The 13,095-nt window shown below is 41.2% G+C and overlaps 1 protein-coding gene across 1 annotated transcript in view; it reads right to left on the bottom strand.

Moving 5' to 3' along the window:
• Nucleotides 1-220: 220 nt before the first annotated feature.
• Nucleotides 221-13,095, bottom strand: part of LOC149449295 (beta-1,3-galactosyltransferase 5-like) — a 56,916-nt gene continuing 44,041 nt past the window's right edge. Inside the window, exons 2-3 of the mRNA XM_089693415.1 lie at nucleotides 12,289-12,868; nucleotides 221-1,477 (exon numbers count right to left, since the gene is read on the bottom strand). Coding sequence (XP_089549541.1) covers nucleotides 978-1,477; nucleotides 12,289-12,868 — 1,080 coding nt within the window. The 3' untranslated portion in view covers nucleotides 221-977. The remainder of the gene's footprint in view (nucleotides 1,478-12,288; nucleotides 12,869-13,095) is intronic.

Genomic DNA, 13,095 nt, shown 5'->3' on the forward strand with positions numbered 1-13,095 from the left:
TCCGGGGGGGGGGGGGGGGGGGGCTGAATACAAATGCCGCCACAGTTTTAACAGATTTTTTGGTCACAAATGTTGGAAACCATTTCTCATTTTCCTTCCACTGCACAATTATGTGCCACTTTGTGTCGGTCCATCACATCCAATCCCAATAAATACATTGTAACATGACAACATGGAGAGGGGATACATTGTAACATGACAACATGGAGAGGGGATACATTGTAACATGACAACATGGGGGACATTTCAAGGGGTGTGAATACTTTCAAGGCACTGTACATGTATTATTATCACTATGAAAACGGCATGTAAAAATCTGAAGTATATATTTAAAAAATATATATATATTTTTAGACATACAGTATATTTGAAATATATTTTTCATATATTTTGTAACAAAAACACATTTCAACATGCAATATATATATATATATTTATATAAAATATAATTTATTAAAATATATTTTGAAACAGATTGAAATTGTAGCATTTCAAATATATGGCAATATATTTGGGGAGAATATTTGGGTATGTCCAACCATTATTCCTGCTGAAATCTGTGATTGTTAGTGACTTAATTTTTCAGTGAATCTTAATTTATTTTCTTATTTCAGTAGTCCATACTTTCACACAATTGTGCCTAAAATATCTAAAATAGAGCACAGATTCAGGAAATAATGAATTGGGTTAGCGTAATTATATTTAATCATTTATTTCATATAGGAGGCACTGTCATTTATCGAATGAGTAAATAATCAATATCGCTGATTTAATTAATAGTTCAAACTTCCTAGCAGAAAGCATTCTCATGGAAAGTACTTTGCTCTCTGTAAGAGGTAATAAATGCGTGCAAGCATTACACATTACTTAGTATGTATGGACACACATGAAAAATATATCTGATGACAGGTCCACTTTAACACTGCCATACGTCTATGAAGTCAGATTTAGGAGGTGACTGTGTTTCTGCTGTCACTTCATTGTACACTTTTAAATTTCCTTTCATACTCTTGCATTTCTATTTCGCTGGGCGGACACGGTGTGGTGTAAGGAAGGGCATCCCAGATCTCTAGTAGGCGATGACTTGATAAACCATGGACCACCAGGACGTCCCGGAAGCGACAAATATCTGAGGACTTCAGCCCAAAAGTACAGAAGCGAAACTCATGGTGGAAGGAGATGTTGACAGCTAGAGCCAATAGACCAAAGTACACATCATCCAGGGGGAAGACAGGAATGGTGGACGAGGCTTTGAGGAGCGAGGGGACCACCTCGGCAGAAAAAAGGAATCCCCCACCAGATACAAATGGGGGGTAGAAATCATACGGGAAGACACTGATGGGAATGCCGTATTTACCCGAGCGGTCCACTGGGCAGCGAAGCTGGCAGAATCCATGGACTTGGAGAGGAAACTTCTTGGCAGTGGTGGAGATGTAGGAGGCCAAAGCGTGGGGGTTCACAAACTCATCATCGTCAGCTGTCATGGAGGAAACATTTGGGTAGAGATGAAAATAGTTTTAGCTCACTCCGTTCACACACATTTCTCAATCAACCAACTTTCAGTCACTAAAGCAATCAAATGGATGAAGGCAACGCACCAGACCTTACAGAGGTTCAATAGAAGCGGTTGTTGGTTGGTGATCTTAAACCATTTGTTTCTTTTTTAGGAACAAAAAAAATTAAAATGTTGACAAAAAATTATAGCTAGGGACAATGAGCATGCTACACATGTGTGAAAAACGTTATTGCACAAACTTTGTGTAGTACCTTATCTTTACACACAGGAAAGATAGAGAGATACAAAGTAACATTGTTTATAAACATCGATCAGATGGGAAAAAGAGAGAAACAAAGTAACATTGTTTATAAACATTGATCAGACAGGAGATAGAGAGATACAAAGTAACATTGTTTATAAACATCGATCAGATGGGAAATAGAGAGATACAAAGTAACATTGTTTGTATCTCTATATCCTGTCTGATCAATATTTATAAACAATGTTACTTTGTATCTATCTCCCGTCTGATCGATGTTTATAAACAATGTTACTTTGTATCTCTTTATCTCCCGTCTGATCGATGTTTATAAACGATGTTACTTTGTATCTCTCTATCTCCCGTCTGATTGATGTTTATAAACGATGTTACTTTGTATCTCTCTATCTCCCGTCTGATCGATGTTTATAAACGATGTTACTTTGTATCTCTCCATCTCCCGTCTGATCGATGTTTATAAACAATGTTACTTTGTATCTCTCTATCTCCCGTCTGATCGATGTTTATAAACAATGTTACTTTGTATCTCTCTATCTCCCGTCTGATTGATGTTTATAAACGATGTTACTTTGTATCTCTCTATCTCCCGTCTGATCGATGTTTATAAACGATGTTACTTTGTATCTCTCCATCTCCCGTCTGATCGATGTTTATAAACAATGTTACTTTGTATCTCTCTATCTCCCGTCTGATCAATGTTTATAAACAATGTTACTTTGTATCTCTCCATCTCCCGTCTGATCGATGTTTATAAACAATGTTACTTTGTATCTCTCCATCTCCCGTCTGATCGATGTTTATAAACAATGTTACTTTGTATCTCTCTATCTCCCGTCTGATCGATGTTTATAAACAATGTTACTTTGTATCTCTCCATCTCCCGTCTGATCGATGTTTATAAACAATGTTACTTTGTATCTCTCCATCTCCCGTCTGATCGATGTTTATAAACAATGTTACTTTGTATCTCTCCATCTCCCGTCTGATCGATGTTTATAAACAATGTTACTTTGTATCTCTCTATCTCCCGTCTGATCATTGTTTATAAACAATGTTACTTTGTAACTCTGTATTTCCCGTCTGATCAATTTGTTAGACGCATTTCTGCTGAATTTGTTGTTGTACTCTGTCTCTCAGTGTTACAATACACCGAACATTCGATTTTTAGACCGATCATTTCTTTGTGAGGGGCGAATATTCAAAATCACCAGGGGATCAAATACTTATTTCCTTCACTGTAGATATAGCAGGAATAAAGATGGGGGAGGTGGAGCACCAAGTGGCAGCATATGCTGACGACATGTTATTTATATAGTAAATCCTAGAATAACATTCCCCAATATAATGAGACTCTTAAAACAATACAGAGAGCTATCAAATTTGAAAATAAATCCAGAAAAATCAGAGATCCTAAATATTAGCATCCCAAAACAAGAGATGTTGAATCTTCAAATGGAGTTTCCATTCACGTGGAAGGAAATAAACTATTTGGGAATAAAACTAATGCCCGCAATAAAAAATTTATATCAGGCAAATTATATCCCCTTAACAAATGAAATAAAGGAGGAGCTGAAGAGACTCAAAGGGGGGCGCTTCTTGGATAGGTCGTATAAACTTGGTAAAAGTAGTGAAAGTTCCAAAAATTCTATACCGGTTCCACATGCTCCCAATAAGTTTGCCAGTCTTTTTTCAAGGTAATAAAGAAGTTGATGCGCAGGTTTATATGGGCAAATAAGAAACTGAGAATTAGATATGAGGTACTGTGTAGGGTAAAAGAGAAGGGGGGAATGGGGTTGCCTAATCTTAGAAAATATTATTTAGTGCTTTTATTTTCACGAATAGTTCATAAGGGAAAGGCTGGGTAAACATGGAAGGAGCACTAAGCAAGGCACCATTAGGGAAGATGGTATGGATACCACATACATTTAGTTCATTAGATGAAGGTATGAGTCCTCTCACACAAAAAGTACTAAGGGTTTGGGATAGAATGTATAAGCAGAATGGATGGAAATATAATTCAGTATTGATTCCTTTGGTGGGCATGGAGTATTTTCCCCCGGGAAAAGATACAGTTTTTGGTAAAAGAAATGCCCGTAGCGAAATAAAGAAGAAATAGCGCAGGGCATACATGACTAGGCCCAGAGTGGGGGAAGGAAGAGCAGAAAGGGTTAAGGTAGCTCCAGGGGGATTTGTTATTGTTAGTGGGGGGTAGCTGATTGGTAGAGGTTGGTGTAGGTGGGGTTTTGCAGCACCTTAGGGTGGGAGGTTCTGTGAGGGGGCGTCAGTTAGCTGGACGGCAAGAGTGTGAGCTTCCCTCCCGCCCTCCCTGTTTGGGTGGGTTTTGGGTCCCTCCAGGTAGAGGGGGGATTATGTTGGTTCATGGGCGGTTGTTGGTCTTTGGAGGCGGTTCTTATTTGGAAGGTAAACAACAATGGTGTGGGACCCATCCGTGGTATGGGATGCCCGGGGACATTCCCAGTTAACCAAGGTTTAACTGTAAGGTGGTGGTGCTGCACTGCGGACGGTATGGTTGTCTCCGAGCTGGTTGGTTGCGGCTGGAGGCCTAGTGTATATGGTTGTCTGCAGGTGCATTTTGGATCGTTTGGGGTGCCTTCGAAGACCAACAACAATTCTGGGGGTTTCTGTTATAAGGAATGGTTGGTGTATTGTAACTTGAGTTGTTAATAAAAGGCCATGTTGGCCATTTACTCCAAAATTGGTGTCATGTCTTTTGTTAGTATAATTGGTTAAGGGGAAGGGGGTTGGTGCGGAACGGTAATGGTGGTAATGGTGGTAATGGGGAAGTGGACGAGCCTATCTCTGGTGCAATAGTCATGGATTAAGGACAGAAGCACACATTTGAAGGATATTTTGACTAAGGAAAAATTATACACGTATCAAGAGTTAAGGGAGAAAAGTTATTTATTAGTCACATTAGATGAGTGGAGGTATGGGCAACTAAGACATTGTGTTTCATTGCTCCCCCATCCATTGAGGATTGGGGAGGATATGTATCCATTTGAAAAACTGATGAATGTTAACATAGCTCCGAAACAATCTACTTGTAGGATATATAAGATCCTTATAGATATGGAGGGAGTAGATCTTCCTGGGTTTCGTAAAAATGTGAAAGGGAGTTAGGAACAAAATTGGAGGTACAACAATGGAATAAAATATTTAACCATTAGCCGCCCGGCCAATGGCCGTTTGGCGGCTTCAATTGTGTCCCTGCATTCCGGGTGCACGCCATTTGGCGTGCTCCCGCACATGCGCCGTTGGTAATGCAGAGCGGCGCAGCAGTGCGATCTGTCACCGGCCGTGCACCTCGGACACGGCCGATGACAGATCCGAGTACCGGCTCCCGTTGCTGGTACCATGTGACCTGCTGTGACCAATCACAGCAGGTCACATGACAGTTGTATACAATGGATGGCTTCATTCATGATGCCATCCATTGTATACTAGTGCCTAGCTGTGAATGGTCACAGCTAATCACATGCACATGTCATGTGATTAGCTGTGACCAAATCACAGCTAAGCACAAAAAAAAAAAAAAAGCTGAATGAATCGATTTCATTCAGGTAAATGTCTGCTTATAGCAAAGTAATTCTTTGCTATAAGCAAATTGTGTAAAAAAAAAAAAAAAAAAAATACTGATCACTTCCCCAAAGTAGTACAATGTTACTATGGTAACATTGCACTACTTTGGTCAAAGTAAAATATGAAAAAAAAATCTTAAAAAAAATAAAAAAAAATGTAATAAAAAATTAAATATAATAAAAAAATAAAAAAAAATAAAAAATATATATATATATTTTTTTTTTTCATACTGTCACCAGTCAGTGTCCCTGTTAACCGCCATGCCAGTTATATGATGACGCTGTACTGCACTGGTGACAGTATGTAAAAAAAAAAATAGTGAAAATTATTTTTTTAATTTTTTCATTTTCCGAAAAATTATGACAAAAAAATACAACTTCAAAAAACTCGCCATGCCTCTTATGAAGTACGTCGGACTGTCTACTCTGCAAAAAGGGGTCATTTGGGGGATATCTGTACCGTCCTGACATTTGGGGGATATCTGTCCTGTTCTGACATTCTTGGACCTCAAGAAATTAGATTGGCTGTCAGTACTTCAGGATTGATCAATATTCAGATCTATCCCATAGTTTGTGAACTCTATAACTTTCCTACAAACTAAATAATACATCCTAATTTGGGTTATTTTCACCAAAGACATGGAGCAGAATACATCTCGGCCTAAATGTATGAAGAACAATTATTTATTTGTAAACTTTTATAACAGAAACAAAGAAAATGTGGTTTTTTTTCAAAATTTTTGGTCTTTTTTTGTTAATTTAGCAAAAAATAAAAACCCCAGCGGTGATTAAATACCACCAAAAGAAAGCTCTAGTTATGTGAAGAAAATGATAAAATTTTAGTTTGGGTACAATGTTGTATGACCGCGCAATTGTCATTCAAAGTGTGAGAGCACTGAAACCTGAAAACTGGCCTGGGCAGGAAGGGGGTAAAATTGCACGGTATGGAAACGGTTAATTTTACACATGAGGTAACAGATATGAGCACAGTAGAAATGAATTATAAATGTCTGACGAGATGGTATATTACACCGAGTGTGGTGCACAAGCAGCAAGTTGATGCTTCACCTTTGTGTTGGAGAGGTTGTGGTAAAAAGGGTACAATGGCACACATTTGGTGGGACTGCCCAAATGTAAAAGAGGTTTGGAAGAAAATAATTCACGGCATTCAGGAAATCAGTGGGAATATTATACAAACAGACCCGTGGATGTGTTCATTTTTTCTAGAGCCTGTAGCTACTAATAGTAAAAATAGGATATCATATCATCTAATTAGCGCAGCCAAGGACCTGATCCCCTAAGTTCTGTCAAGTGTTGGAGCCACCAAGAATTAAGGATTGGTGAAACAGAGTGGAAAATATTTTTAGGATGGAGGAGCTGCGTCATGCGGTGGAAGATAAAAAGGAAGAACTTGGGATAGTGTGGGGTTGTTGGTTAGAATTTAAAACATCTAAGAGATATCTAGAATGGATCGGGAGTTAGGAGGAGAAAAATCCAGAGAGAATATGACAGAGAATATGAAAAGTGAAAATGAGTGAGAAAGGGAAAAAAATACAGATAAGGATAGATAAATATAAGAGGAGTCAAAACTAAGTTACTTAAGTTAATTAAGATATGGACCGGGGTAATTTTGGGAGGGGAGTCTGCGGGAGGTGGGGTGGGAGGTAAGAAAATATAAAAGTGATTTATGACATGGGTGTATGTTAAATATAATGGGTGGTTGTACCCTATTGTATTGGAAAATGTAATAAAGAGGGAAAAAAAAAGAATATGCTGCAGAGAGGGGGGAACCCAGGGGCAGTGCTGCAGGAGATGGGGAGGGGGGGGGAGCATGCAGGAGTTCACGGCTTGCAGGAGATGGATAGGAGCCGAGAAATGCACAATCCAGTCCCTATATGTGCCACCTGGCCGCCCCTCCTGTCCAGGCAGCCCCGGCCCATGGGGCAAATTCCCAGTGTGCCCTATGGCTAGTCCAGGCCTGCTGTTCACTGTATTACTGCCACTAGTGACATCAGATAGCATCAGGGTCAGTTAGCACCCCTCCCAGCCAGGGTCAGCTAGTGTTAGATTGCCTGCACACTGTGGCACTCACGCTATAGGTCGCTGATCACCGCCATTACTAGTATAGTGTTTGTACGGATCAATACAATAATGAACAGAACTATACTAGTGCCTCCTTAGTATAGTGTCCCCAAAGACGCAGTGTTAGCAGAATCAGACCCGTTCGCTACCAGCACTAGCGTTTAGACCCTCTGCTGTTTCTCATGAAAGATTTGTACCAACTGATTGTGGGCCAAGGCATTTTATACGCACAACAATACATTGCCGCCCACCCAAATTCAGCTCTTGCCAGACAATTCGCATGGAAACCCATAACGGCTTCTGAATTTGAAACTTTTTTGGGCTGAACCCTCAACATGGGCATTACAAAAAAGAATGAATTGCTGTCATATCTGTCCACAGACCCGATTCATCATATGCCCCTATTCTCTGCTGTTACACATATGCCCAACATGGACCAGTAATGTACTGGTACGTCGCCGGACTTTGAGTGGTTATACCGGGATGGTGGCTGCAGGTACAGTATTCATCCTGGTATAGTATTTTTTCAGCTGGTGGTCAGCTGTCATGTAAAAGCAATCCAAGTGGCTAATTAGCTTTTACAAGCAGTGAGAAGGGATGCCTCCCTCCCCCCCTCCTTCTGCCTTCTACTGCTTTCTCAGGCTCTCCTATCCCACTGGGGGAACCCAAGAATGCAGCCAGTGGTTCAGCCAGAAGACAATAGAGCTGTTCGGAGACCAGAATAGCTCCAATCGTCTCTATAGTCTAAAAGACCAGAAGCTACAAGAATGTAATCATTTCTGTTTTGCAAGATATAAACAGCGCCATTTTAAAATTGGGAAAGCAGCTCACCACACCGATCTTGGTATGATCAGATGATTTAAGGGCAGAGAACAGATCTAGAGTCTAATAGGCCCCAGATTTCGCAGAAAAGAATACCTGGCACTGCTGCGAAAACAATAAAAGTGATTCAAAAATGAAAGAGAGTGTAAAAAAAAATATCCAAATAAATAAAAAACACTCTCACCCCCCCCCCCCCCGCACGCTCAATGGCATATGCAAGCATTAGCCCCATGTCGGTATGTAAACAGCGGTTGCATCATGCATGAGAGGCATTGCCACAAACATCAGATCAAGGGCAGTGATTATAGCTCTAGACCTCCTGTGAAAACTTAAAATGGCAGCCTGTAAAGGCTTTTAAAGCGTTGCCTATGGATAATAAAAATGTATGTAATTTGTCGCCATTGCAGGGGGTGTGCACAGATTTAAAGCATGTTATGTTTGGTATCTATTTACTCGGCATACCATCATCTTTTATATTTTACCAAATAATTGGCCAATATATTGTTTTTTTTTGCATTAAAATTCAAAAGAGTGTATTTTGTTCAAAGAAATCTACATTTGATAAATCGCTGCAAAAGTACTGTGTGAAATAAACAAAATGCAACGCCCACCTGCAAGGAGTCTGTTTTTAAAAAATATATAATGTTTGAGGGTTCAAAGTAAATTTATAGCAAAAAAATCAGATTATTTTCCTGGTCTCCTCCTCCCATGCCCGCCTCCAGGACTTCTCCAGGGTGTCACCCATCCTCTGGAACTCCCTGCCCCAACCCATCAGATTATCACCTACTCTCCTCTCCTTTAGGCGCACCCTGAAAACCCATCTCTTCAGGGAAGCCTACCCCACCCCCTGCTAACTTGCCGACCTCCTCCACTCTTCCTACCACTCCATCCCCCACAGCTATCTCCTCCTGTGCCACCATCCCCTCCCTCCTAGATTGTAAGCTCGAAAGAGCAGGGCCCTCGATCCCCTCATGGTTTGCATTGTATTGGTATTGTTCTGTCACATGTTCTGTCCCCCATTGTAATGTACAGTGCTGAGCGAACTATTGGTGCTTTATAAATACTGTATAATAATAATAATAATAATAATAATAATGTGAACAAAAAGTGTCAGAAAAGGCTTGGTCTCCAAATGGTTAGAAGAGTGAGTGAACAAGCTTCTAATGCTGGGCATGAAGTGCCCCCCCATGACCCCTTTTTTAGAAAGTAGACACCCCAAACTATTTGCTGAGAGGCATGTTGAATCAATAGAAGAATTTGTTTACCACAAGTGTTTGGAAACATTTTTTGGATTTTTTTTTTTTACACAAAGTTGTCACTTAAATGATTTATTACTCACATGCCATGGGTATATGTGGAATTACTCCCCAAGATACATTCTGCTACTTCTCCCGAGTATGGGGGTACCAGATATGTGAGACTTTTTGTCAGTATAGCCAAGTACAGGACCCCAAAATTCAATAAGCACCTTTAGGCTTTTAAAGGGCATATTTCCTTATATCACTTCCTATCACAGTTTTGGAGGTCCTGAAATGCCAGGATAGTACAACCCCCCTAAATGACCACTTTCAGGAAAGTAGACACCACAGGAAATTTGATCAGAGGCATGGTGAGTATTTTGCAGATTTCATTTGTTGCCACAAGTTTTTTGAATATGAAGAAAGAAAATTAAAACTTTTATTTTTTCTTCTCTTTTTTTCCCTCTCTCAAAACCTTGTGAGAAAAAATTAGATCTGCAAAGTACTCACCATGCCTCTTTAAATTCATTGGGGTGTCTACTTTCCAAAAAGGTGTCATCAGGCTGTCAAAGGGGGTCATTGGATTTCGGGCTCCTGTCTGAGGCTAGGCTTCCAAAAAGTCTCACACATGTGGTATCCCCATACTCGGTAGAAGTAGCAGAATGTTTTTTGGGGTGTAATTCCACATATACCCATGGCTTGTGTGAGCAATATATCATTTAATTGACAACTTTGTGTTAAAAAAAAAAATGTGTGTCATTTTATAAAAACTTGGTAAAAAAATAAAGTATTCCATTGACTCAACATGCCTCTTAGCAAATAGTCTGGGGTGTCTACTTTCCAAAAAGGGGTCATTTGAGGGGGGGGGGGGGTTGTGCTATCTTGGAATTTCAGAGCCTTCAAGTTAATTCCCAGGATATGGTGCCATGATGTGCCAGGAAAGGGAAAAATGTAAAGTCCCCCTTCTGTAATTCATCTCCATGGTAGCATACCGACTCCCACCATAGTGGTAATAGTTACATAGAATGCTGCAGGTAGGATACATGTCAGGAATGGACTTGCCAATAATGGTGGGACTCACCTGCCTTGTGGGCTGCAGTACCTGGGCTGGCCAGCGGGTGCTCTCAGCAATCAGAGACTCAACCCTGCAGTCAGCCAAACACCTGAAGCTGATTACGGAGGTGTATTTAAGGGATGGCCAGACCTGCAGTCTGGGCCTTGGTGTGTGTTTTTCCATGGGCCCCTGTATCTTGTAACCTGCGTTCCTGTTCCTGTTTCTGCCTCTGCCTGACTTGTTGCCGACCCTGCCTGATCCTGACCTCTGCTGACTTCTCCTGTTTTGATCCCTGGCTTGTGACCTTGACCATTCTCTCCGCCTGCTCCTCCTGTACCTACCTGCCCGATAGTTATCGACCCGGCCTGCCTGATTACGTTGTGGTCTATATGTGTATGTACCTGTGTATCTGTATCAGTTTAGGTTTGGATTTGTTTCACCTTGTTGTATGTATTTGTGTTAGCTTGGGGTTTGGTGCACTGCGTTTATGTTTGTATTGTTAGTCTTTATTAAAGCGTCTTATTTATACCATATCTGAAGCCTGCGTTTCCCTGTGTCAGTCCACACACTTCTGGTCACACCCGCATCCCTGACAATACACCTCAAACTTAAAGCTAACCAGTCCTATCGGGTTGAGGGGGAAGAGCCACAGTCCAGTGTATTTTGTCATGAAGATGCCCAAGGAAAGAAAAATGAATGAAAGGTGTGTAGGCAGGTTGCCTACAGGTTATTTAGCTAGACAGCAGCTGACCCAGACTGGGGGTAGGTTAATGCTTTTCCCGAGCTTTTGGGATCCAACCTAACTGCTTTAATATAAATACGGGGGGGAAGGCTGGGTCCCATAATTCTCAGCCCTCGCAGGAAAAGATGGATATGATCTCTATAAAGAAGGACTGCTGTGCTTTGCTGTCTGTCAGAGATACCGGGAGTCTGAAAAGCAACCAGCTGTTGGAGATCGCCAAGCATGGACTACTACCTTGTAGCGGTACACCTGGGCAGTCTGCTAGGAATAGTTAGGGACATACAAAAACAGAGGTGCATGTTGGACTGTATGGTTTTGATAACTCAAGTAAAAGTTGCCTCAACTATGCTAAGCCTGGTCTGAAGTTATTCAAAGGGGTGTATAATAGTTCTTGGGATATAATAGAACTTTACAGTACAGCACACAGAGTATGAAGCCAGGTCACTACTTAAAGGGTTAACTTGACATGACACGTGGCAGAGGTGTGCAGTTGTCATGGGTAACCAAGTACTAGTGTAAAGTGTCAGCCTGCCATGAAGCGTGGTACCCAATGGGGCAGATTCTGCATGTGCACACTTGGGTTTCCCACACAAGCGCGAAGATGGGGCTGGTATGGAATTCCCAAAGCTTGGAGTGCCCACACCTCCAGGTGTGCACAGATAAACTGCAAGGCTCTGATGGGACCCATAGGCCTGGCTGAACTTTCGGCACATCTGTTCAGGACCAAAATAATATAGATGGAGGCTCGGGGGTGGGGGGGCAGGCCCAAAATTAGAGGAGACTGAAGTTCCTCTTTAGGAAAACTGCAGCATAGAACCATTTTTTCTTCTTCATGGAGAATTCAACAGGAGTAGGATCCAAAATAGGTACAAACACCTGCAGGGACAATGGCAGGTAGATCTCTGTCTCCACCTATAAATAAAATATCACTTTTTGAGTGGAATGGTTCTTTAATTGCAGGACCTAATTTTACCTTTAAGTATGTACTTGGCCTCTGGACATCGGTAATGCAGCCACTCCAGGAAGCAGTGTTCTTTCAGGGATAAGTTATACCGGTTCTCCATGAAGTCCCACAGTACAATGTCACCATAAAATGCGGCTTCCTCCACCAATCTCTCCATCTCTACCTGATGGCTAGAGTTGGCGAGGAGGAACACAGGGAGGAACCTATATCCCAGAATCTTCCTCTCCTGAGCCCAAGTGTGACGTAAGATGCTTCTCCTCTCAGGGGATGCTGGGTGAGATTTCACCGCCAAGATGATCAGAGGATCTGGTGTCCGGCAATATCCAGAGAGATCTATAAAGGTTCGGCATCGATACTCCTGAAGACCTGGGTACTGCCGAGAGTATTCAGACAGATTCAAGTAAAATGTCTTGTTGTACAAAAATGATGATTGGCGGAGAACTGGGATGGAGCTGTGATTGGTTATTTTTTTGTCCAGAATCTCCTGCAGCTCCAGGCGGGGATCTTCCTGCGATAAGAAATTGCTAATGACTGCTAGGACCATGGATGTCAGGATCACCGCTGCAATCAACCACCATCTGAACAGCCACTGCAGAGCAGAACATACATGAAAAATGGAGAGGAGACAATGTTACACAAGATGTCTTAAAAAGAACCCCAGGAAGCAAAATTTATATCAAAACCATCCCCTGCTTGTAGAGTGTTTTTTCATACTGTATATTACTTTAATTTTTAAAAGTATTTATTAAAATTTTTAGACAGGTAAATAAATATATATTACTTAGACCTGACCATTACACATACACTATATTGCCA

Source organism: Staurois parvus, unplaced genomic scaffold, assembly GCF_062004578.1.
Source record: "Staurois parvus isolate SC_StPar_1 unplaced genomic scaffold, SC_StPar_1.0 ptg000633l, whole genome shotgun sequence".
NCBI lineage: Eukaryota > Metazoa > Chordata > Amphibia > Anura > Ranidae > Staurois > Staurois parvus.